Below are 25,840 nucleotides of genomic sequence, written 5' to 3'. Positions count from 1 at the left end.
CTCCGTTTCAGAGAAAAAACGTTCTTATTTGGCAATGTCTCCGCACAGAGGATTCACATTATCAATGTTGGGCCACTGAATGTCCATGTGAACGCCAGCAGCCTGTTTGAGAGGAGCTACATCAACCTAGCCAGTTGACATCCAATATATGACGCCTTGAAACCTGAGCCTAAATTTTCTCTCAGCCACAAATGATATAAATAAATGGTAATAATAATAGAAAGCCACGTTTTAGGACGAAGCAAGGTGCGTCCCCTTTCTGTGGCCCCCTCCCCGGCCCTTGTAATAGTAACTAGATACACAGGCACACAGTATGAAACTTTAACGGGTCCTGAGAGTTGCCTGCATCAAACTCTAATTAGTTATCATGTTGATATAGACGGTGCTATCCTATACTCATGTAGAAGTATAACTACCCTAAAAAAAAAAATTGATAATAAAATAAAATTAAAAATACATTTTTATTTTTATTTAAAAATTACAAAAAGAAGTATAATTACCCTAGGAAATGTTTTTATTAAATTAAATAATAATAAAATAAAAAACAAGCGTAACTACCCTTTGAAAACAGTGCTCTGGTATCAAATTTAAATGACTTATTGAACTAGTACTTGTTGACTTCATACATATTATTTAAGTGTTTTGACCAATTTTGGTATGGTTTCCAATAATTATCAACAGTGTTATCTGAAACGTTACCCCTTTTTTAGAAACTGGTTTTATCCCTTGTATGAGAAACCCCTTTACTGCTGTTTGTTATATGTTTTTCATAGAGGAGATGGTTTTAATGTGGCTAAAACCTGACGTGGGTGGGAGTAAGTCTACATACAGGCACTGTCTGGTTTCCAGAGTAACGACCCCACAAAGATGGCGGCCTGCTGGTTGACCTTGCCGCAGGATAAAATTTAAGTTGCATTCCAGCCTCTTAAATTGCCCATCGCCTGTGCCGCCCAACAGAGGGACAATGGACCCGGGTCAGTCCAGTGACAGCGCGTTGAGAAATACATAAGTCAATCGTTTACAGATTTTCCCTTTGAGTTTCTCCGCTCACTGGTCGGGCTTCGCAGGCTAAAAATATCGGTCGGTGTAATATTTGGTCTCATGCAGTACCTTCAATGAGTACTGTGTACGATTCTCTATTTTGTTTTCCTGGTCGCACGGTGAGTGAACAACCTTAAATTGCAAATCAACTTCTCAATGTATCTGCCATTTTACTAAAACACTGAAAATATGCAGAGGTACAATTACAACAAAACAAAATTATCATTCATATTAATGACAATAAATAAGGCTCAATAAACACCGGATAGTGCTCTGTTTATCCTGACCTGTCGCTCACTCTCTCCAAATTAAACTTAAAGCGCTATCAATGTTAAATATGTTCCGATTGGACTGGAGGGTTTGCCTCATACGCTTGCAGGGAGGGTAAATTGACAGATTTATTGCAATTTAAGGTTATTTTCTCATTGCATCTCTCATCAATTACTACTCTAACTAGCCTTAAATGACTAACTGTGCTGCCTCACTGGGTTGTAACATCTCGTTAAATGATTTCAATTTCAAGATGCTGCATTGTTTGCTTCTTAGCTCAAACCAATAACTTCTGGTCTTACCTGGATATCCCTGAACACCAATTTAACAAAGACACAAAAATACTGCCTTGTGTAAAGATATGCAATTCTGTACATTTTGAGAAAATTAGAATACACCTGATACAATTCACAGCGTGCAATACTGTAACTCCATAGATAAAACCGCAGGCACTTCTGGAAGGCTTATAAATAACATTACCACCCTATTCGAGTGGGTGAGCAGGGGATAAGGGGAGAGGAGAGGAATTTAGTGACTAAACCTGTTTGGGCATTAACATGAAATTGCACATTCTAAAATGGCCTGTGATCGGTACAGATTTTATCAATGATAACGGAAAATCCGACATACTGTAACTGAATGTCATAAGGGCTTGTTTTTAAGCATGAGCGTGCACGTATTTTTCGTGGCATAATGAGCGGATTGGTTGATGTACAGTTGTGTTTTTAGTCAACAGCAAGGTCGATCCTGATGAGCAGGGGCTCTATTGCAGTTCATTCAACTCCAAAGAATTTCTACGAGAGGGCGTGCAGCTCTGAACGCCTCCATTGTGCAGCCAAAGTGACAAGGCAGTTTTGCAGGTTCCACCTCCTCCTACAGGCTCACTATTCTACTACTTCCTCCTACCTAACCGGTCAGACTCTGATTCCTTACCTTCATTCATTCCCGGCCTGCCCTGCCATGTCAATCCCCGACTACACTAACCAAAAACAGACCTTGCTTGGGTTGCCAAAAGCAAGACATGATGAGACAACAAGGACAGTATGAGTGACCTGGTTATGTCATTGGGACGGCTCTTTAGACACACTGCTGACCTTCACTACGCTTCATGTCAAGCCAACGCACATCTAACCTTTAAATGATCATCAATAAATATCTGACACCATTCATTCATTCATATATATATATATACATACATACATACACACACACATATATACACATACATACATACATACATACATACATACATATACAGACATATATACACACACATATACACATGCATACATACACACATATATATACACACACACACACACACACACACATATATATACACACACACACACATATATATACACACACACACACATATATATACACACATATATATATATATTTATATATATATATATATACACACACACACACACACACACACACACACATATATCATATTTTGTATTCCACCATGGTTAACAAAGTATATGTACAGATTGTATTATACACAATGTCCTATTTTTGACCCTATGAATTGTTGATACACAGGTGATGTGACCTGCTGTAACGCTGCCATTTACCTCCGGAGATTAATTATCTATCTATCCATCTATCCATCCATCCATTGATCATCTTAACTAAATACTTTGTTGGGAACACCTCCATATATATATATAAATACATTTAGACAGTAGCAGTTTTGAACAGAATGAGGACAGGTGAGTGTCCATGGATGCCCACTAGAGGCCTACGCTGAGCTTCCATAATCAGCTTACCAGGTTGAACACCGTCTCCACGATGTCTCGGTTGGAAACTTCGCCAACTTCCACCAGGCCGGCGAGCACGGCGAATTTCATCCGTATTCCCCTGATGGGGATGCCGGGGGTTAGCGCCGCGTTGCCCGGCGCGTCCCCCGGTCCTTCTCCGGGGGTCTCCTCGCTGGCCATGGCCGAGGAAGAGCGGCGTGTCCGCAGGTGAAGCACCTGTTCACCCGCGGTGTGCAGGTGAAATACCCTTATCTACCTCCCTCCCAGGTGTTATCGCACACAGACAAACAAATAAGACGCTCCGTCTCCATCCAAGGCACTTTTTTTTACCGGATAATCCCAGCCTGGGAAGCAGCCAGAAGGCGGCACTGTCGCCGGGACCGGCACAACTCCTCACCCCGGCTCCGAAACTTGATCCGCGGGTGAAAATTAAGCCGTTGAACCGCTGTTTCCCACTTGACAGGTAGCGCCCTGGCGACAGCACAAGTCCCGCAAATGAAAAACAAAAAAACAGGCGCTCAAGTCCGGCGAGACTCGGCGGAGGGGCCGCGGCGTACACGTGCCCTCCTCCTCCTCGGGAGAAAAAAAAAAACTCCGCGACTCGGTGGAGAAGGCGACGTTAACCCGGTCACGGCGCCTCTTCTTCCTGATTCAGCCCGGAGCCTCAGCTCGTCCGCGCCATGACAGTGTACGCCGTGAGAGAGTCGCGCATGCGCGGTGGGCGTCGCGTCTCTTCAGTGGACGAGCTCAGGTGTGCGGCATGGCGACGGGCGTTCCGGCTCCTCGGAGGGAACCGGGGCCCTAATGGCTGCGGTTCGTTTCCGAGAGTCGTTCGAAAGGAAAAGGCCTCCTCTTTCCCTTCCTCCTCCCCACACGCGTGCCGCCGATCCGCGCGGTGGCGAATTTCGTCAATAGCACCCGAAGATAATATGACGCTCTTCCTAAATATGTTTTGTTTTTTTTTTATTCCGTTAATATTTCGTTTTTGTCGGTTCGTTCGTTTATTTGTTTGTTTGTGGATATACGATGTAGATACCCCGCAATAAAAATGAACTGTGGCGGGTCATCTTTCACACATAAATAACAACCGTAAAATAACCTGCTGAAGTGAAACGTTCGAGTTTAATCGCGTATGAACCTTGGCGCTGACGACCGGTGCGCGCCTCCGCCCTGTGAACCTGACGCGACGGCCAAGGCGCCCCAGGGCGAGGGAGGATCGCAGGATGGGACGTCTCTGAAATGGATGAGAGGGGGGGTGGTGGTGGTGGCAACAAATAGCGCGACATATCTGTCTGGGAAAACTTGGCAAAGGAAAAAAACAAATCAAAAGAAAGAAAAAGAGCGGCTCACCGGCCAGCGAGACGCGGTGCCCTCCGTTCCCACTCAAGAGCCGTTCAAACAGATCGGATCGTTTAAGAACGACCCAACACCAGCGCAGCGCAGGTGCGGACGGAAAACACTGCGCCTCATACGATCTTCTATCGCGTTTTTAAAAAATGACAATGAAACCTCATGTTGACGCGGACGTTCATTGTTATCCCTGGGAACTTGTTGTACTCGTTTTTCTATTTTGTAGTTAATTTTACTTGACTTTATTGTGCATTGCTCATTTGTAGATATATATTTTTTATTCCCATTACTTTACGAAACACTTCCATATCTGTAAGATATTCAGATGTTCGACCGTCATGAATGTATTAAACGAATGCCACCATTACGACATCCCACTGTCTCCACCTGTTTTGCTGTTCCGTTCAAATTCCAAAATATCGTCGTTTTCACAGAATTCAGCCAATGCTGTCGGGGCACTTGTTTTGTTGTATTACAGGCATTGTTATGTGATGAAATTCACCAAGAATTGCATGTGTATAACATACAAATAAATATGGGGGAAATCGAAACATTGAATGTACACCACTAATAATACAAAATAATAAATTAAAAATACATCAATAAAACACAGTGTCTCATGTCTCATTATGAGACATAGTTGACCTTTAAATGAGACTCTCATTATCTGTACTAAAACCTGTGCCAACGATAGGAGCCAACGATAGTGCCATAATCAGTTTGTTGGCGCGTTCTTGGAATGTACAAAATGTGAAACCACTGCTACAATCTGAACATTAACGAATGGCTTTGTGTGTCGGTGGGATCATGCGAAGGCCCCAAGCGGTGTCTCGGTGGCAGCAACTGTCGCTGTGTTGTTGCTGTTGACCCGCCGCCCCGAGCTGGAGAGCTGTCCACAGAGACTGCACTGTGAGCTACATTTTAATCACCACCGACACTGGCGCTTTACAGTCTTCAGTGCAGAACTCGGAAGTGATTGTATTTCAGTGAAAAAAAAACAATCACATAACACGACTTAAAATTAAAATTTGCCTCCACTGACCCAAGACCTAGGCCCACGAAATATATGTAAGACTATTAACTGGAATCTGTTGTAATGGGCTCAAGGCTAAAGAGGTCAAACGATCCCAGTGATTATGAGATAAGGCAAAGTGGCCTGCAACAAGCCTGACAGTTGCCTGTCATGCATAAAATGCAGTCATCTGGAAGTGAGTCATTTAAATGAATATGTGCCAATGTATCTGCTGCACTCAAATTCTCATATTGCCAGTGTCCTAAATTTAAATCGATTTTTTTTTCCCCCATGACTTTGCGAATATAATTTCAACGAATGCAAATACTGTATGCCACCATGGACAAAATAGCTTCTCTTTGTTCCAATAAGGGTTTGGGTGGGGATGGCGGAATACTCCTCAGCAGTCAGGTTCTTCCAGTTCAAAGGATCAGATCTTGGGTGTTTCACTGGCACAATGTCATGTGAATAGATTGTCAAATGTAATGTTATGTAAGGCTATATATATATATATATATATATATATATATATATATATATATATATATATATATATATATATAGCAAAATATTATATATATATATCAAATGGATGGAATGGAAGATTATTCAAGATACACGAAAGATCAAATTATAATCATTTCAGTGAGAAAACGAATTCAACTATGCACAGTGTGCAAACTCTTTATTTCTGAAAATGTTATTTATCCCAATCGAGTCCGAGTTCTAAGCAGCACCAAGTAAAGACAAGTTTGAAAAGGAGTGTTGTAGTTCCATTTTGATGTTTAACGCTTTCAAATCACGGGTAAGATACACTCCTATAAATACCAGTAGAGGGCGCCAAAGCCAATGACTCGCGAGATGTGGCCAAATCCCGTCCACACAGATCTCTTTATTTCTCGCGGTATTACCGACCTCTTCCTCTTTCACTCCCTGTAGCCAACATGGCAGTCGGCAAGAATAAGAGGCTGACCAAAGGCGGCAAGAAAGGTGCCAAAAAGAAGATGTAAGTAACGCAATTTTCACTCCGGGTCGTGTGATAGACATCGCTGCTTCCGACACGACCACTCGGGGAATTAAGATGTGACGGATGAAGGTGATAATAATTGGATAGCGCCGACCCGTTGCTACGGTGCTCGCCGACCTCCCTGGTGGACGTACTCGTTACAACCCAATGCACTGGTGTGCGTCCCTGGAACGACTCCCCTTTTGCGTGAATCAATGAATATGCGCTAAAGCAAGCTACTAAAAACGGCTCTAATGAAGTTCAACCGACGGTGACTATTAAGACGTTTGACGGAGGCGTCCTTAATCAATGCTAATCTGAGCTCGGCTAACGTTAGCTAGCAAGATGGCAGTCGGAGCCTTTAGTGTGAACTGCTGGAAGTACACCTGACCAAACACGAACCGCCAGGGAAAACCAGAGTACATTCTACATTGTAGTTTGTTAAAAATTAACTCCAGGCTAAGGATCTGTAATAGGGCTTTATTCCACGGTGTTTGCTGGCATATTAGCAATGTGTCAGTGCGACCGTCCGCCGGCCCCATTAATGTGCCCATTTCCACGTGTGTGTGTGTGTGTGGTCCAGTCGTCCTTATGAGTCTTCTGTCTCTCCAGTGTGGACCCTTTCTCCAAGAAGGACTGGTATGATGTCAAGGCACCAGCCATGTTCAACATCCGCTACCTTGGCAAGACCTTGGTCACCAGGACTCAGGGAACCAGTAAGTTTACGCCACCTTGATGTATTGACTGTGCAGCGATGTATTGTATAATGTCATTCATACAGCAAATGGCGCATGATGTTGGTACCTGCCTCATATCAATACATGGGTGTGTGACCCTCCCAGGAATTGCTTCCGACGGTCTCAAGGGACGTGTGTTCGAGGTGAGCCTTGCTGACCTGCAGAACGACGAGGTTGCCTTCCGTAAATTCAAGCTGATCACCGAGGATGTCCAGGGCAAGAACTGCCTGACCAACTTCCACGGCATGGACTTGACCCGTGACAAGATGTGCTCCATGGTCAAGAAATGGCAGGTAATGATGAGGGGTTAATACTATTAAGAACAGGGTTCTTACCAGGTCATTGAAGTGCTTGAATTTCATCCTCAGAAATGTAACAATTGAATACAATAATTAAGAAAAAATAGACCCCTTTGTGCTGAAGTGCTTGAAAAGTCATCGGGGGAAAAAAACAAGATCTTTGAAAACCTATGATGGCTCTTTTGGTTTTGTATGTGATATAACAAAATAAATGCATAATCGCTTTTATGACGATTGGGCAGGGAAATCAATTTTTTTCAGCATGGTTGTAAATGGACACTTATAATATTAGGTAATGATGAGATTAATAATAGACAGATATAATCAGGGGTGAACATAACTTCTTTTTAGTCTGGTTCTCAATTGTACACCAGGACATTTTCCAGATGTCTTTGACATTGTTGGATGCTGAATTTTTGCTTAAATTGTGCATACAGATCTGTGCACTGGACTGTTCATGAATGAGCCAATACATCCTATTACATCAGCTAGACCAATTAGATGGGAATAAAAAGCAGACCTTAAAATTAATTCATTTTGCTTGCACTTATAGTACTTAAGAATTGGTTCTGCTGCCGCACGGAAATTTTGCCGTACCCGTCTGGTGAACAAATCTTTTAAATGATTCAGGACTCTGGATTCACTGCAGAATTAAATAATTCCTTTGACAACTCTGTTCACGGCTCGGAGTGACTGACTCTTGTTCACCGGAAGTCCTCCTTCGCTCACCGCGTATTAAACCAACCAATCTTCTTTTTACTGAGTCAAGAACAGTCTCAAAAGACTCAAACCTTTCAACGGTGGAACTGGTACAATCTCTACAAACCAGTGGAGACGCTCCGCTGCAGTCACAGTGATGGATGCACAGTCTGCACAATTTCTCATTTGCGGGTGAAGGGCAAATTGTTAGATTGCGCACCTGTTTTATTTGTGTCTAATATATAGATAGAATAGACAACCATACTAAGATTCGATGTTTATAAAATTCAAAATTTATAATGGTTGTGTGGCAAATATTGCTTTGGGAAGTACTTTAGTTTAATTTGTAATGCCAGAAGGAACCCTGTATTTACAAGCAGCATGTTGCATTATAACTGCTTCGTATTCAAGCATGCGTGTCCTCTGGCATCTCTGCATAGTTAACCTCCTGACATAATGGCACTGGGTTGCTCGGCTCTTTAGTTGTGAGACAATGGGTCCTCTCAACCAGACGCATTCCGCAGCGCTGTACTTTTGGCTGTATGGAAAAACATCGGAAATTCCTTTTTTTCCTTTTATCTAAAACTTGATTATAGCAGATTTATGTTGAAGTTGTTTTCTATCAACTTATTTTAAAACTGATTGTTTTCTAAATATTAGATAAATATTAAGGTCGAGGCAATGTGCTCATTAATCATTGGTTACGTTTCTCAACGAATTGTTGAACAAACGGGGTTCTTATAGTACCCTTGAATGCAAACATGCAGATCAAGAAACTAAACAACCAGAAGCAAGAAATTTCATATCTCTGTTATGGATTATGAGAAGAGGGTAACAGACGCTCAATTAAATCACCGCTCTCAGGAAACAGCAATTCCCAGAATTCAAATGGCTGGGAGGACCTCACCCTTGGTGAGAGGTTTTCATGTGTGTGATCTGAAACAGGCCACTTTCTTAAAACTATCATGGTTATAGAACAATAAAATCAGGCAATCAGAATGTTTAGAAGTCACAGAATAATAGAGGGGACATTATAGTATACTCAGCATGAATTTAGGATGGAAAAAAAAAAACGGATTTACTTCAATGATGCATTTTCCAAAAAATATATAAATGTATGATTCAAATATTATTTCAGTTAAACACATTCAACATGAACTGTAACCATTTAAAGCTCTATTTGTGTTTGTGTATTTTGTGCTGCAGAAGTCTGGAAATGCTTCTAAAATTTTGAAGCCTGATTTATCAGAACCTGTTTCCGAAACCTTAATCTTTAAGTCATGGATTCCAAAATATTTGCTTGACTCCCACAAGTGATGCCTTGCTTTGAAGCTCTGATTCTACACTTTAATTTTATGTGAAAAAACAAATGTCAAGTGTGTTTTCTATGAAATGAAAATTAATCCTTGATTTACTCCTCTTTGCAGACTATGATTGAGGCCCATGTGGATGTGAAGACCACCGACGGATACCTCCTGCGTCTGTTCTGTGTCGGCTTCACCAAGAAGCGCACCAACCAGATCAGGAAGACCTCCTACGCCCAGCACCAGCAGGTCCGCCAGATCCGCAAGAAGATGATGGAGATCATGACCCGTGAGGTCCAGACCAATGACCTTAAGGAGGTCGTGAACAAGCTGTAAGCAAAGCACGCAATGTCACACATGTTGTTTGTTTATGATGAGAATGTTTCTGGTGTAAAACAGAGTATAAATGACAACATCAACAATTGGACTCTGGTTTCAGCAGCTAATGTGTGCCTACCTGCCGTGGCCCCTCCCAACACTAGGAGGTTCTCTGGCACAATCGTGACAAGTCACTGCAGCGTAAACCACTTGCTTTCTGTGGCGCCTTCATCCCTCAAATGCATCTTCCCTGGATGCCAGAATGTACATAAAAGCTCGGCCTCCTTATTTACGTTTCCGTTCCATTCAGAGAGTGGTGGCTCCGTGTGCTCCTGGACAGCCCGTTACTGGTTGTCTGATTTTGGATTTGTTCGTTTGGATTAGTTGTATTTGACACGTGAGGCTGCAGTTCTCCCTTGATTGGGTGTGGTTTCTTTTTTCCCCTTCCCCCTGTTTCTTTTTTAAACCAAACTTCATATACTTTGTGATTGTTCAAATCTGGCTGGGTGCTTTAACACATTTATCTGTGGTGTGACAAACTCAGAACACATTTATTGTTGCTTTACAGGGACTTAAGTTCCTTGTGTTTACGTCCCCATTTGGTTCTGTTTCAGATTGTTTGGAATAAATCCAGCCACAAGTACAAGGTTACATAGTAGTGCTTTTGCTACTTATGTTTAGTGTAAAGTCCCATGTGTTTATTTAAATCTTTCAAAGAACTAGATACATTTATTCTCAGCCGGATTACTTAGTTTTCCATCATTCCATCTTGCTTTGATTACCTTCCAAATCTAACTTTGCTTGAGGCTTGACACCCAAACTGAACAACAGGTGGATAACATTTTTAATAATCGTGCACTTTTCCACCCAACAACCACAAAGCAGCAACGGTCAGTTGCGCTTCTGGTGTTTATGTGCTGATGTCAAAGTCTCAATTGTGGCTGCTCAGGACGTTTCTGCTAAGAGTCAGGATGCCACCAGCTCCACATGGTCAGAATAACTACAAGTTTGAAACTGTACTTAAGGTGGTATTGCTGTATTTCAAACTAGGATATGTAGAGAGCTATGGTGTGCTTGTTTGTACTCTGTAGGTAATAATCATCTTCTAGCCCACTGTGGAATGTATATCCAGAAGATTACTGCCCCACTCGCTCCCATTTTTTATTTTTAAATTAGTTTTCCACTCGCGAAACAACGCAACGCACTTGTGGTTGAAAACCCACCTACTCATTTTGAGTAGACATGTACTGAACCATAATGTACAAAATGTGATGGATAGTAATATAAATGTACTATGACTGTTCCAGCATCCCAGACAGTGTTGGAAAGGACATTGAGAAGGCCTGTCAGTCCATCTACCCGCTGCATGATGTCTACGTCAGGAAGGTCAAAATGCTCAAGAAGCCCAAGTTTGAGTGTAAGTGATGTATGAGATTAGCTGAATGTTCCCTTTTAGGGAAGCTGATTCTACAATTGGTGTGTGAAAACATCACCACCTCTGTCACATCCTTGTTTTCTGAGGATGAGAAGTGAGCTTGTTTGGTTTTTTTTTGTGCCATCTTGCAGTGGGAAAACTCATGGAGCTGCACGGTGAGGGTGGCGGTGCCGCCAACACAAAGGCTTCTGGAGATGACACTGGGGCCAAGGTGGAGAGAGCTGATGGTTATGAGCCCCCTATCCAGGAGACTGTCTGAGCACATCGGATTTAATAATAAAAAAATGTAAATGACTTAATCTGGTGTATGTTTTTCCTACATAAGTATGACCTCCCTGAAGGGGTAGTTTTTTTTGAGGGGGGGGATTTGTTCTTGGCCAGATTCAAACTAGAAGGTCTTAACCATTTTCATCCATGTGTCTGGAGACATTGATGCTTTACTGTAAGCTCAATCCAAGGCCTCTGTGAAATTGGGGAGATACAGCATCTCAAGTTATTCCATTCTAGGTTAATTGCTCAGCTGCATTTCAAAGAAAATAACTCTGCATTTATGGATACAGTATGGCCAAAGGTTTTGCATTAAGTAGTATTGCTTTATAAAAAGGCTAAGGTTTGAGCCATTACTGGACCACCCCACAAGGGTTTCTAAAAGGTTATGGATGTGTTCACATTCAAATGAGGCCGCTTTGAATAACTTTTTTTCCAGGTGAGTATTTAAGTTGAACAGTTCTGTATGAAGCAATTTTGTAAATGAAGTCAAGTGTCTGCATGTTTTACCATCTCATGCAAAGGTTAGACAGGTCTCTCACCCAAAGTACTCAACTCTGCAGTTCCCAAGGATTTATTGCAAAAACGGTTACATTCACGAGTCTTACAGTTGTAATTTGAAGTAGCTTTCTAAATTAACTCACTTTGGTACAAATGCTATAGTAATGCTGTCAAGCTTTTTTTTTTTTTGCTTTTTTTTTTCCTTTCCCATAACTACCTTTAAATGCAGAGGACAATTGCTGAATCACACTTAACTTATAACTGAAATACTTGACTTCCTCCACATTTCACCTGTAGATCAGTATACATTGCAGGAAGGTGTACACAGTGGGTCCTGCTAACGGTGTCTTTCCTTAGACATTATCCAAAGACCTGTACATAGTTTTTAGGGACTAGAGCCCGTTTCCCCTTCAAATCACCCAAGAACCACTCTTCATCAACGGATTCCAGGTTGGTTATGATGTCTCCGACCTGTAAAGTAAAAAGACAACATCAAATAGTGCCATTTCTAGAAAATGTTATTAAACCACTGCATCTTTGGGGGGGGGGTCTAACCTGGAAAGAAAGCTCTTCATCACAATCAGAATGAAACTGAAACAGAGCTTTAGCCCTCGCTCCTCCCGCGCCACCAGTATGCAGAGTGTCCAGCGCCGCCAACTGGCCTGGGAACCACCACGTAAAACCACACCGGTTATTAAAGAGGTACTAGGCTGTTTTGAGTAGCACTACGAATACTGATGAGCAAATATTTCAAGTACGATATGAGAAAAATGCATACTTTTGTTAAATACTAACAGATTGCCTCACAGCCGGTTGCTTAACTGACGACAACATTCTTACAGTTCATTTCTCCTACCGACCACATGGAGGCACTCTAGCTTTCACCTATTAGTAAATATTCTAGTGGACACATTCCAATGAAGGGAAAAAAACAAGTTCTTGGAGTTTCTTGGCTCATTGCCCCAGGTCCCCCCCAAGTCAATATTGTCATCAAGTCAACAATACAGAATGAGGCCAGTGGAACCTAATACCTGAGCTGGTTTCAACAAAGGCCGTGGGGAAAAAGCCCTCCTTGCCGTTGAGCCTCCCAGTGCACCACTCAGCGTCGACATGCTTTGTGACCAGGATACAGTCTCCCTGCCGGATGGACAAGTCCTCCTCTGTCTGCCCCGTGAAGTCATACAGAGCCACTACCCACTTCTCAGCAGACTGAGAGACCTACAATAAGAGCAGAGCAAAAAAAGAGCTTTTACATCAACGAGGCATGGGAGCAGCCAATCAAACCTTGATTTCTGGCAATTTATCATACGAGGCAAACATAAACAGAGGGACTCAACAGTGACTGTTGTCCACCCCGGCAACCAGGTCGGTCAATTGTCAACCAGTCAGTCAATCACAGTGGTCGGCAGTAGAGCAAGGTTATCACAGTCTGGGATACAAACAACTCACCCACTCAATGACTTCTGTGACTAGTCCATAGCGACATCCGCAATCGATAAACTAATCGACTCATTCTCTGATATTGCGATAGAACTAAGACGCGGCGATAAGTCTCCGGTTGAAAGTGCCCCAAAGCAGGACGCGATGCTGCGGTCACGGGGTAGGAAAAGCGCCTGTCGAAAGTGATTGTTCATGGGAACCCGGAAAACCGTCGGCTACCACCACAACTATATTTCAGACCTTTTTTCCCACCATACGTGTGTTTGTATCCCTGTACGGTTAACTACAACTAAGTGTGGAAAAAACATTTTAATAAGTAGACAAAAAAAAACAACAAACTTTACTGTGTACTTACTAAACCAACTAAAAAAAAACAAAACGGGAAATGTCTTGAGTTTTAGTCTTTTTTCTAGTCAATTTGGTCAAATTTGTCAACATATAGTCGTTACAATACAATAACCAGTTGTCATCTATGTAGACAGACAGCATTAGTGAGCGCGGCTCGGACCTCATCTGGTGGAGAGCTACTTTTAAATGGAAAGATGCCACACAGACAATAAGATTCTCGACAGTCCTGTCTGTCCCCTCATTATAAACAACGGTGGATTCTTATTGCCGAGCATATACATGTGGGTGTAAGAGAGAGACAGAGATGCCGGCTGTGATCAGACCGAGTGTGACCAGAGGAGTTAGTGTTATCACAGCTCTTCTCTGTCTTGACTTGTGTTTCTTCGCCTCTGAGGATTCAAATTCCGTAAAGTATCAGATGAAACACTGTCTACAGAGAATTTTGTTTTCATACTGTAATAAAAGCGTTTAAACATTATTTCACGTCACATTTTCGTTGTTAAGCTGACGTATAACTGCATAGTATCTTAATTGCTCAAGATATAAGGTGACTAAAAATGGCAAGCATATTTTCAGTTTCGGCAACCGAAAGCCTGGCAACCACTTTTAAAAGTAAGTGTTGAGCCCCACATAATGAACTGTGCTATCGTCACGGTCGTGGTCTATATTAACATAGCAGGGTTACCTGGACAGGTTTCGCAGCTGCAGGTTGAGTATTTGGCAGAGCAACCATTCCTAGGAGAAAAGTTAAAAAAAATATTAAAAAATATATATATTTAAAAAAACATTTGTGGTCATTACACAAGGGATTGAAAAGAGATTAGAATAAATCTGTGGGCACTCTACGGAGAATAACCCTGTAATTTATTCCGCATGAACCCGAGACACAAGTATGCCGTATTCATCCAGAGGCTTCAAGTTTGATGCTCAGGGACCTGCTGTACTCAGAGCTTTTAATGAAATGGAAACGGAATGCGCAGAGTCCAGGCTCACAAGCAGGCGAAATGTCAGCCAACACAAAGAAAGAGCATGGATGAAGGCAATTCAACCAAGGACAAATAAGTTCTTTATTTCTTTATGGGTGAGAAACAACAGGGTCATACTGTGCTTTGATGAATTATACTGTACACTAGAGCTGCCTCATATTCATGAATAAAAATGAATTCTACCACCAAACCCATTTTACTCGTATGGTTGGACTTTTTCGCTTACAGCTAAAGAAATAGACAATTTTGATGAGTCGCTATAATCGCCTATCAGATTTGTAAGATTCACCTACCAGGCAATGGTATTTTTGGGTTCGGTGCCTGCTGCTGAGTGGGAGGCGGCAGATCTTCGATGACCTCTACGAAGTTTAGAGGAAATATTCCCGTATAGTTGCCGATCTGACCGCGTGCCCAGTCCGGTGGGACGTACTCGATCAAAACGATCGCGTCCCCTTCAGAGAAGGACAGCTCGTCAGCGTGCTCCCCCTCGAAATCGAACCTGGCAACGCACCTCGGACCACTAGCAGACACACAACCACGTTTAAATCTGTTAATAGTGTAGTGTGTTACATAAGCCATTGAAGTTGTATCGTTAAAAGAGAAAAAAATATAGATCTATAACACACACGCGCGTTACCTGATTATGTTTGATGGTTTCTTTGGCTTCTTTGGCTCATTTGAAGGGAGTGGCAAATTTGTCTATTGAACAAAGCCAAGATTTATTTACATTTTTAAAGCAAGGAGATTGAACTCCGGATAACAGCGTTTACCTTGCCTGTTTGCCAAGCACGATCGCCGGTTCATGTCTTACCAAGGCTTGGACACAGTTTATGGGGAAGAACCCGGAAGATCCTCTGCATGTGCCTTTGTACCAACAGTCATCCACCTGCTCCACCATGCTGATCACGTCTCCTACCCTCACGCTCAGCTCCCCAGGACCCTCTGGACGCAAAACACATGGACCACCGGCTGTTATCTCTGGTGCCTTATCGAAATATGACTGTCAATCTGACGGATTGAGAATTTACTGGTCTTACCTGGCACAAAGTCATATATGGCCTGCACTTGTAGTCCACTGCTGTCTCTGCCGGAGCCAGCAGGACCGGCACTCTGTACCACACACACACACACACACACACACACACACACACACACACAATCTCAGACCTTTTGTGGAACGTGACCTCAAACACTTGGTTTTCCACCTCCAGCTCATGGAAGAGGTTACCTGTGGCTGGGGCATCTCCGAGTAAGAAGACAGAGGAGTGATGACCTTCATGTGAGACTTGTGGACTTTGCCTCTGGCGTCTCCTACTTGGCACGTAAAGGTGCTGTGGTCCGTCTCCTCCATGAGCAGAAGAACCTCATTTTTCTAGTGATGCAGAGATGACGAAATGAACATATTAATGAATGCATAGAGATTCTTTACTGCATCAGATTCCTTGAATTTGCAGCAAAGGCAGAATGGGATGTGGTTCTCTGAACGCGGACAGGACAACATTGTGGGATGTGTGTCCATTAATACTGGCACGGTTACACGCTGATGTTTTGTTTACACAATATAGCCACCTGAAATGAGAGTTCTCCTCTGTTGACCCCATTGTAGTCGCACGCTGCGATTCCATGAGGGAGCCCGAGCTGCAAAACATGAATACATGTTTCAATGTGTCCATCCAGTGATATTTTAAAAAGAGCGATGCACAACATGGCACATTCCACTGCCGTGGCAATCCCTCTCACGGTGTATTTGTTGTAGAGACGGTGCCCGGGGCTGGGCCTCGGGGGCAAGACGGGCCCTTTCTTCTTCTGCGTTGGAGCCTGAGCTTTGGATGACGCCTCCCATTGAGAAACTTTCACGGAGCTGGCCCGGCCCGCGGTGTCGAAGCGGGGCGGGGGAGGTCTGCCCGGAGTGGCTTTGGCCGGGGGAGGGCGAGGCGGGAGGACCTTTCCACCGATAGGCCTGGAAGAGTTAACAGCTGCATCAAGTCCAACACAGCAGTGACCAGTGTGTGTGTGTGTGTGTGTGTGTGTGTGTGTGTGTGTGTGTGTGTGTGTGTGTGTGTGTGTGTGTGTGTGTGTGTGCACAGTTTGTTTTTTTGACACTCACCGAGGCGGTTGGGATTCTGCCGCTTTGTAACCAAACTCCTGAAAATTTAAAGGAACAATGATCATAGCGCACAAACGGAAAGCAGTTTAGTAGGTGAGAAAGCCATAGTGAAATGGAAACCATAGTTACATAGTACAGCTCACCAAAAACAGATAGTTCCCACTTTACAACCTCCATTGACTAGAACAAGAGAATTTATTTTGAGTGACGCATTTATCCCCGAGCTAATCTACTACTGCGGATGCCTACATTGATAATTTAGCGGCAACATTTATAAAACACACTGAAATAAACTCAAGAAGGAGTTTGATATAAAAGGGCAAAATGTGGCTGTGGTTAAGAATTGTAACTCCTAATGTGGGAAGAAAGGACTTCATGCTTAAGAACAGAGTAGTCAAACTACAAAAGTCAGTAGTTTTTAATCTGTCGTCAGCTCCCGTTCGCCATTTTGAGAGCAGGACTTGCAATTTGTGACTTCCTCGCGGGATCCACGTCTTACCGGCGACGGAGAGGCAGGGATCGGGGCTTCGTGGTGGCTCACGGCGTGAGTCAGGGAGCCCACAGGCCTCTGAGCAGGGAGAGGAGGAGGGCTGTCAAAGGAATGAGCTGACAGAGAAATTCAATATCACTTACTGCTCTGTTAAAATAGCAGCTGTAATGTGTGTGTTTATGCTGAATGCGAAAAAAATAAAAATAAAAATAAAAAAGTATGGGAGTTTTGCATCCAACAATTTCCATGAAAATATCCAAAACGTGTTTATAAATAAGTGGGTTTTTTTTTCTAGTCATGAAAACAAATAACTGGGTTGGACACATGTAAAAATATACTGTGGAAAACGGGATTTAGTGTGACAGAGCTAAGTTAAAGAAACTCACATTTAACATTCATCTTGCGGTTCACTCGTATGGTGGTCGGTCTCCTCGTGACACTGCATCTGTTTAAGAAGCCTGAGTCACAGTCCACACCGTCCTGATGCTTGAGTGGAGCCCGCGAGCCTTGGCACAGAAAAGAAAGAGGGCTTTTTGGATTACGTTTAGGATGCCTAACCTACCCCAACCGACTACCAGTCAAATGTGCCCGATTCAAAAGAGATCCGATGGTATATAATACGTGAATGGAGAAAATGAGACTTACTTGGAGGATGTTCGACGTACTCATTTCCTGTGACCATGGACGTTGAGTTGTGGTTGTTGAGGTTCAGGTTGGGTCTGAGAGGTTGCTGAGAGGGCTTGAGCGGGGGCACGGGGGGACCCGCCGCGGCGCCCTCCTCCCAGGGGAAACTCTTTGCTTTGGCCGGCGTAGACGGCTGCGATGGGGGCAGGACGGCCACCTTGCTGGGCAACGCCTCCTTGAAGGGCAGGCCTGCGGGTTTCACGGGAGGCTGAGGCCTTGGCGACGGGGTAGGCACCGGAGCCGTATCCGTGGACGCCTCTGTGTTGTTGTTCTCTACAGTCTGTTTAAAGGAGGGTTTAGCGGCGACGGCAGGTTTACCGGCGACCAGAGGTTTGTTGAAGATGTTTCTGTGCCGGGGCGAAGGCCGGTCGGAAGGTTCGGGCGGGGCTCCGTTTTCGGCGCTCGCCTGGCTTTCGAAGGCCTTGATCCGGGCGCGAAAATCGCCATCGCTGTGGAGGGCGCTCATTTCTGTATCGTCAGCCGCACCCTTCGCGCTTGGTATGGATTGGACAGCGGTGTCAGTGTCCTTCCGAGACGGGTCGTCTGCACTAAAGACGTCCAACAGCTCCCTCAGGTACTTATTTGAGGACGCCTCTGCTTCATCGGCGCCAGGGCTCGCTGAGACGCCCTCCCCGTTTTCACCAAGCAGGACCAGCGCTTCGACTTCCACCTCATCCGCGATTGGCTTCCTGCTTGATTTCAAACGAGGAAGCGGGACGGGACACCGAGTGGGCACAGAATCCGAGAGAGGGGTGCTCGCATCAACCGAGGAAGGCTGCGAATCTGCAGAAGGCGGAAGAGGGTCAGCGGGGCATTTCCTTGGAAGGTCCCACTGCACGGTGACAGATCTCGTGCATTTAGAGTCTTGGGCGTCGCTTTGTTTTACGTCTTTGGAGTCACTCAGCTTCCCGGTGTTGATGGAAACTGGAGCGTTGGCGGCGGTTGGTCTATCTGCTCCTGCAGATGTTCCAATGGTGAGTTCCCTGGACACAGATTTGGGCAGAAGGGGTCTTGGCGGTTTTTGGGGCTTTTTAGCTGTAGAGAAATCAAAATTAAGAATTCATTAAAAAAAAAAAAAAAATGTTGACGTCCAATGTTGATCGAAACGCGAAAAAAAAATCCCATCACACTCCAGGCTTTCAACGCTGACATTTCTTACCAGTATCTTTTCTTTCTACTGACTGGGTGTCGTCCCTCACAGGGTCTGTCTGAGTGGCACTTGTACTGGTGCAGGCCAAATGGCGCGGGGCTGCCGTTGGCCTGGCAACATGCTCCTCATGGGTCTTTTCTTTAATCACCTGATCATAAGACGGCGGGGGCTAAAACATGAGAAATGGAATGTTTCACACACAAACTTTTTGTTTCCCCCCCAATTATGTTTTCCAGTTAAAAGGCACAGTATGTGTTCAACTCGCAGTGAGTGCCAGTGTTTACTTTTGAAACGTAAAACCAAGCCACAAAATGAAGATGCTGCTACCAATCAACCGCCTTTGGCAAACATCTATCCACACAAAGCTAACATTGTCCATAATGGGAAAAAAGCGGCAAAGAGATTGAAAGGCCTTCCAGTTATTGGTTACGGTACCTGGGACTCGGCCTGGAGGCCTCCAGACCAGCCTGTCGGTGAAGATGGAGCAGGAGGAGGGAAAATGCCAGAGGCTCCTGGGAACCAGCTGTTGGCGGGCAGGGGCTCTGCTGAGAGGATTGTGATCTCTGGACGCCTTTAAGAAAAAAATTGAACTAAAAAAAGTGTCTGTGATGACTCGTCAAAAAGCCAATAACATGCAGGGTTTCCATGCCTTCCAAAGATTATACCCGCTGGTTTTACTATTAAGACAGTGAGATCAGAGCCACAGTGAAAATGCCGCTCTGACACATTTTCTATTGGTATAATATTATGGCTTTACCTCCTCTCTCTATTGTGGTCACACTGTGAGGTTGCTCTGGCTGAAGGGAGATGGAGCACATCAGTCAAAAATTCACAACATGCTACATCCCGACAGGAATGAAAAGCACCTTGTTTTTTAACATCTCTCGATAGGATGTAAATACTTCTCAAACACGCTACATAGTTACAAGATAACAGAGCTCTGAAAAGGGTGAGGCAAAAGCTTAAAAAAGGTGTTTTATGAATGTGCTCATTTGTTGTTATCTGACTCTAGTCCTTCAATGGCATATTTTAATTTTGTGGTAATGGATCATTTTCAATGTGTCACTTGCAATCGGCTCATCTGGCAGTCCGGCACAGACTCCCGGTCACCAAACTCACTTCGTTTGATGGCAGCTCGTATGGAAGACAGAGGACCTTGGCTGAAAAGAGAGCGGAAAATAACAGATTTATCACCGAGGCGTGGACGTGCTCACACAAGGTCCTTAAAAATGCCCCTGTGGTGACGCGTCTCTCCAGCCCCAGGGAAAATGTTCACATCGCAGGGCAGGATCTTCCCACGCAGGCACCTCACGATGGTAAAAACACCCACAATGGCCACACCGCCACCGGGGGAAATTTCCCAAACCGTCTGACTATTGGTCACAATTGTTTACTCGGTCAAACGCAACAAACTTTGCTGAACGGACCAAATCAAGTCGTTTAAATACGCTTGATTGAGAACAGAATAATATCTTTGCATTAAACTTATGATTCATATGTCGTTGGATGCCTACCTGGGAAAAAAACATGTTTCTCCTCAGAACAAGGAGTGGGCGGTTTGGAAATCCTCACGCCTCTTTCCATTAAAACGACAGAGCTTTCTATCACAACCCCCTCAAAAAAAAACACCCTTTCAATGGTCGTCCATCCTTTGCGAAGGGCACAGGCGCAGATAATGTGGTTCTGCTTATTTGTGGCGGGAGGCTCCGCCGAAGCTCGACTCTCCCGGGAGGAGGGGGCAGGAGGATAATTAGGAGACATTCTGCTCATTAAGCACCGGAGGCCGGTCAACTGCCTAGGGGAGCGACACTCACGGAACTCGTTTCGTTATCGTGTGTTTAACAGCCACACAGAGACAGACTTACCACTAGACACCGAAAAACCTTGGTACCAAATGGCGGTTTTGCAATACAAAAACGCATTTTTATTCTTGCCCGAGTGCGTTGAAAGGTAAGTGGAGGCTCTACGGAGCGGCACACGGAGGGTGGTGTACTTGAAGCGATGTCCGCGTCCGACAACAACAGCAGCTTTTTTTTGCTGGCGAATCGCCCCCGTGGCGACCTCAGTCTGCCCGTCATTGAGGACGGGGCTGGTGCATTGTCGGCCCGTTCACAACCTCCACCATCAGCAGATCTGAGTGTTAAAAGGGCTGGTGTCCTGGCCCCCTGCTCCCCACGGCAAACAGGCCAAAATGCAGATCATCATATGTAGCTTGCACACGGCAACATTTTTGCTGGTTCTGCGATCTTCCCGAAATCGTACAACTTAATAAACAAGATGTCGCGGGCGATGGCCTACCTGGAGCAGCAGTGATCCGGCTTGGCCCTTTCAGAGCGATCTGCGGAGAGGAAGAGATGCCGCAGTTGATTACAAAGGAGCCTCTGACCGCAGCGTCGCAGGTGAACGACAGCGTTTGTGCAGTCACTCCGTCACCTCGATTGACCTGTTCACGCTCCATTAAAACAAAACCAGACCAGCTGGTATATCGTGTGATTCTCTCATTCAATTCCTTTTAAAGACGATTATATTAGCACAGCGTATTCCCATCGGAAACATGCAAAAGTGTAAAGTGCCCTGTATTTCCTGTATATACAGTGTATTTCCTGTATATCCACATTTTTTTCATCTTGATGTCATAGCAACATGAATTGTATTTTGTTTTGTAAACAGGCGATTTATCCCTGAAAAACAATAGTGTTAGTGAAATTTGACCAATTCCCAAGCAAAAATGTAATCAATAAAATATATATAAAAAAAAAAAACAAGTTAAGTAAACAAAACAAGTGTATTATGGATGCATCTACAATCAGTGCCAATATTTTTCACAGCCATTAAGTCCACTGGTATTTTCCCCAATCAGCCTTTCCATCACAGACAGCATGGAGCTTTAATCCAAAATATATATTTCCATAAAAGAGACTCTCCGCGCTATCTCGCCAGCATACCAGACAGGACAGTAACCAGGCGCCAGAATCAATGATTAACAGTCGCTTTGGGCCACATTAGTTTGGGTGGATTTGGTTTTTACGTTGGCCTGTAAACAGGTAAACATCTTGTATTCGGTTGAGTCAAACTCCGTCCCTCCTTCCCTTTCAGACAGTGACCCAGAATTAAAAAAAAAAAAAGAAAGTCACCAAACAAACAATGCGGTTCAGGTGTGGGAGCCAAGAGCGCAACTAGCATCACAGTCCTCCCTGCTAGCGACTGTGCGACCGGCTACCAGTCAAACAACAGGGGAAAGTGTGACTATAAAATCCTCTAGACTCATATTTTTTAACCTTCAACTTTTCAACTTGATTTGAGCCTCGATTAAGATGCGCTCACAGAATGCCGTCACCCAAGCCGTCCTACCTGAAGCTATGAGCTCGTGGTGGCCTCACTCCATCCACCCCCGTTACACCTGTCAGTCATTAGCATTAGTGACGTTGCAGCGTCGGGTCAGTTTCTCATCCCGACGGCAAACGGGAGGAAGGGGAGGCATCTCACCTTTCGTCCACCCCGGAAAGGCGGCGGAAGAACTTGTCGCACAGTTCCACATCAGGTAACGACGCTGCCAACCCTTTAAACTCCGCGTACAATGACAAAACGAGCTGTAATGTTGTTGTTTACAAACGCTCCTACCTGTTGAGGAATGACGGAAAAATCCTCAAAGTAAGGATCCTCCCTCCTCCTCGACCGTTGAACGAAACGTGGGTATCGTTGTGAGTGAGTGAGTAAGTGAGTGAGAGTGTGTGTGTGTGTGTGTGTTGGAAAACACAGATACTCCTACACACACCCCCAGCCGACCAGAGAGAGAGAGAGGGACAGAGAGAGGGAGAGACAGGGACAGAGAGGGAGGGCATGGTGGCGTCTTGGTGGAATGCGGTCATTCAGGAAGTGTCGGTTGTAGCGCGGGCACACGCACACACACACACACACACACACACACACACACACACACCAATGAGACTGCACTTTCTGTTACAAATGGACCTGAAAGGGTTCGCCGCCATAATAATTATCAATGCGGGGCCGATCTTTTATTGCCCTAATAAGTCACTGTTTTCTGAAACAGGTTGATCTTTGCCCCACATCTGAACGGAATGACCCCAGGTGGAGCAGCTCTCCCTCTGCCAGTGTGGTCGAACGAGCGAGCCGGGCCAGGTTCAAGGCGAAAGGAAAACCGTCTGAAACACACTTGACGTGAAAAGGTACATTCCTCTGGCGCCTTGTTATGGCCACACCACACACATGGTGGCTGATGGAGTCGAAGGTCATTGACACCACAGCCTGTTTGAGTAGAATGACACACACACACACACACACACACCCCCCTTCATGAGGAACACTATACTAATACTGGGTGGGGCCTCCCTTTGCTCTCAAAACAGCCTCAATTCTTCTTGGCATGGATTCCACAAGATGTTGGAAACATTCCTTTGAGATTTTGGTCCACGTTGACATGATTGCATTACGCAATTGCTGCAGATTTGTCAGCTGCACATTCATGCTGCGAATCTCCTGTTCTATCACATCCCAAACGTGTTCTAGTGGGATTCAGATCCAGTGACTGGGAAGGCCACTGAAGAACATTGAACTCATTGTCATGTTCATGAAACCAGTTTCAGACGAGTTTTGCTTTGTGACAGGGAGCATTATCATGCTGGAAGTAGCCGTTAGAAGATGGTAAACTGTAGCCATGAAGGATGCACATGGTCAGCAACAATGCTCAAATAGGCTGTGGCATTCAAGTCATGATTGATTGGTATTAACGGGCCGAAAGTGTGCCAGGGGAAAAATTCCCCACACCAATACACCACCGCGACCGGCCTGGACTGTTGACACAAGGCAGGTTGGGTCCATGGATTCAGGGCCTGGGAACCAGACCAATCTGCAGCTCATGTTTTTGCTCTGCCGAATACATCTGACCACCCTCCCATTCAGACAGATTCCCACCCGAGCTTGCCAGCATTGGGCCAATCGCAACCTAATATGGGGAGGCTTTGTTACGATGACGATGCAGCCATTGAGGCACCTTACCAAGATGGCTGCCACTGATGTAGAACAGTCTGTTGTATCCACGATCGCCATTAGGGCACCTTACCAAGACAGCTGCCTCTGCCATGGAACGATCTGTTGTATCCACTATCACCGCTGAGGCACCTTACCAAGATGGCTGCCACTGATGTGGAACGCTCTGTTGAATCCGCCGTCACAACAGCATTAAACAAACTGGATGGTATATTTCCTCTAAAAAGCCTTTGCTGACAAGGAAGATGTGTTTTCCGTTCTTCCGACAGGATTTGGTAAAAGTGTCATTTACCAACTCCCTTGCTCAGCGCTACGTCACACGTTGTGTTGCTCACATTTGGGAATTTGTTTCCCGGCTAATGGATGCCTGCTGTGGGCCCCAAATTCTGATCCTACCATCTGGGTGCCTCAGCAGAAACGGAGATTCATCAGGCCAGGCTATGTTTTTCCCAGTCTGCCCAGTTTTGGTGAGCCTGTGCCCACTGCAGCCTCAGCTTTCTGCTCTTGGCTGGCAGAGGTGGTGATCTTCTTCTATTCTTCTGGTGTTGTGCATTCTGAGATGTTTTTCTGCTCACCGCAATTGTACAGAGTGGTTATCTGAGTTACCGTAGCCTCTCCGTCAGCTCCAACCAGTTTGTCCATTCTCTGTTGGCGCCTCTCATCGTCAACGTGCTTCCGTCCACCGGATGTTATTTTGTTTATCTCATCATTCTGAGTAAACCCTACTGACTGTTGTGCGTGAAAATCCCAGGAGATCAGCAGTTACAGAAATACTCCAACCAGCCTGCCTGGAACCAAAAGTCACGCCAGGGTCCAAAACACTGAGATCACATTTTCCCCCCATTCTGATGGTTGATGTGAACATTAACTGAAGCTGCTGACCCGTATCTGCATGATTTTATGTATTACACTGCTGCCACACGATTGGCTGATTAGATAACTGCATGAATAAGTAGGTGTATAGGTGTTCCTAATAACGTGTTCAGTGAGTGTGTATATATGGCGGTGGAAGAAGTACTTTGCTGAAGTAAAGTACAAATACCCAGACAAAATATTACTCTAGTAAAGGTGCCACGTAGATGGTTCTACTTAAGTGAAAGTCTCTAAGTACTTGCTCTTAAATTTACTTAGAGTAGTTGTCATATCCAGTGTCCTGATAATACGCCATAAAGTGCTACTCCACCTTTTTTCTGAAGATGAGTGCTCATACACCGATTACTCCACACCTGTTTTGTTTTTTTACCTGTTTTGTGTACTTTTGATATATACAGTGCATATATACACATATAGATCATGAGGTTTTATTTTAAACTAAAGTAGCACTGCTGTGTTAGAAATGTAGTAGACTAAAAAGTACAGATATTTTCTTTGAAATGTAGTGGAGTTGAATGTCTCTAAAACGGACTAAACGTAAGTAAGCACAGACACTTAAGTACAGTGACAGAGTACTTCCAATTTTCCTCGGTTTGGATGTGACACACTGTCGGTGAAAGACACTATTTTCTCTGGCAGGGACTCCCCTTCAAAGCCGCTCTGTCACTTCAACACGTGCTGAAGTTCCTCACGACGAACAGGTGGAGCTACCGCTGCCGCAAAGGGAGGGGAGTTGGACAAACG

General features: G+C 44.5%; 3 protein-coding genes across 3 annotated transcripts in view; 1 reads left to right on the top strand and 2 right to left on the bottom strand.

Moving 5' to 3' along the window:
* LOC307229459 (lipopolysaccharide-responsive and beige-like anchor protein) overlaps positions 1–3,260 on the bottom strand; it is a gene marked incomplete at both ends in the record, with an annotated part of 32,136 nt that extends 28,876 nt beyond the window's left edge. Inside the window, one exon of the mRNA XM_079999459.1 lies at positions 3,090–3,260. Coding sequence (XP_079855585.1) covers positions 3,090–3,260 — 171 coding nt within the window. The remainder of the gene's footprint in view (positions 1–3,089) is intronic.
* A 3,109-nt stretch (positions 3,261–6,369) lies between these two features.
* On the top strand, positions 6,370–11,539 carry rps3a (ribosomal protein S3A). The gene is made up of 6 exons (XM_079998690.1): positions 6,370–6,448; positions 7,061–7,164; positions 7,291–7,478; positions 9,611–9,819; positions 11,113–11,222; positions 11,372–11,539. The coding sequence occupies exons 1-6, from the start codon at positions 6,387–6,389 to the stop codon at positions 11,497–11,499; spliced, it is 801 nt and encodes a 266-aa protein (XP_079854816.1). The 5' UTR covers positions 6,370–6,386; the 3' UTR covers positions 11,500–11,539.
* A 589-nt stretch (positions 11,540–12,128) lies between these two features.
* Positions 12,129–25,840, bottom strand: part of sh3d19 (SH3 domain containing 19) — a gene marked incomplete at its 5' end in the record, with an annotated part of 18,672 nt that continues 4,960 nt past the window's right edge. Inside the window, 20 exons of the mRNA XM_079999458.1 lie at positions 12,129–12,479; positions 12,564–12,670; positions 13,040–13,226; positions 14,482–14,531; positions 15,076–15,302; positions 15,420–15,481; positions 15,594–15,724; positions 15,820–15,892; positions 16,011–16,154; positions 16,352–16,420; positions 16,523–16,742; positions 16,890–16,927; positions 17,389–17,495; positions 17,766–17,885; positions 18,025–19,098; positions 19,223–19,382; positions 19,649–19,784; positions 19,971–20,010; positions 20,333–20,373; positions 21,512–21,551. Of these exons, the coding sequence (XP_079855584.1) occupies positions 12,369–12,479; positions 12,564–12,670; positions 13,040–13,226; positions 14,482–14,531; positions 15,076–15,302; positions 15,420–15,481; positions 15,594–15,724; positions 15,820–15,892; positions 16,011–16,154; positions 16,352–16,420; positions 16,523–16,742; positions 16,890–16,927; positions 17,389–17,495; positions 17,766–17,885; positions 18,025–19,098; positions 19,223–19,382; positions 19,649–19,784; positions 19,971–20,010; positions 20,333–20,373; positions 21,512–21,551 (3,137 nt within the window). The 3' untranslated portion in view covers positions 12,129–12,368. The remainder of the gene's footprint in view (positions 12,480–12,563; positions 12,671–13,039; positions 13,227–14,481; positions 14,532–15,075; positions 15,303–15,419; positions 15,482–15,593; positions 15,725–15,819; positions 15,893–16,010; positions 16,155–16,351; positions 16,421–16,522; positions 16,743–16,889; positions 16,928–17,388; positions 17,496–17,765; positions 17,886–18,024; positions 19,099–19,222; positions 19,383–19,648; positions 19,785–19,970; positions 20,011–20,332; positions 20,374–21,511; positions 21,552–25,840) is intronic.

This window comes from Zeus faber, assembly GCF_960531495.2.
Source record: "Zeus faber genome assembly, chromosome: 4".
NCBI classification, from domain to species: Eukaryota; Metazoa; Chordata; class Actinopteri; order Zeiformes; family Zeidae; genus Zeus; species Zeus faber.
This window is presented reverse-complemented; position numbering and strand designations above follow the sequence as displayed.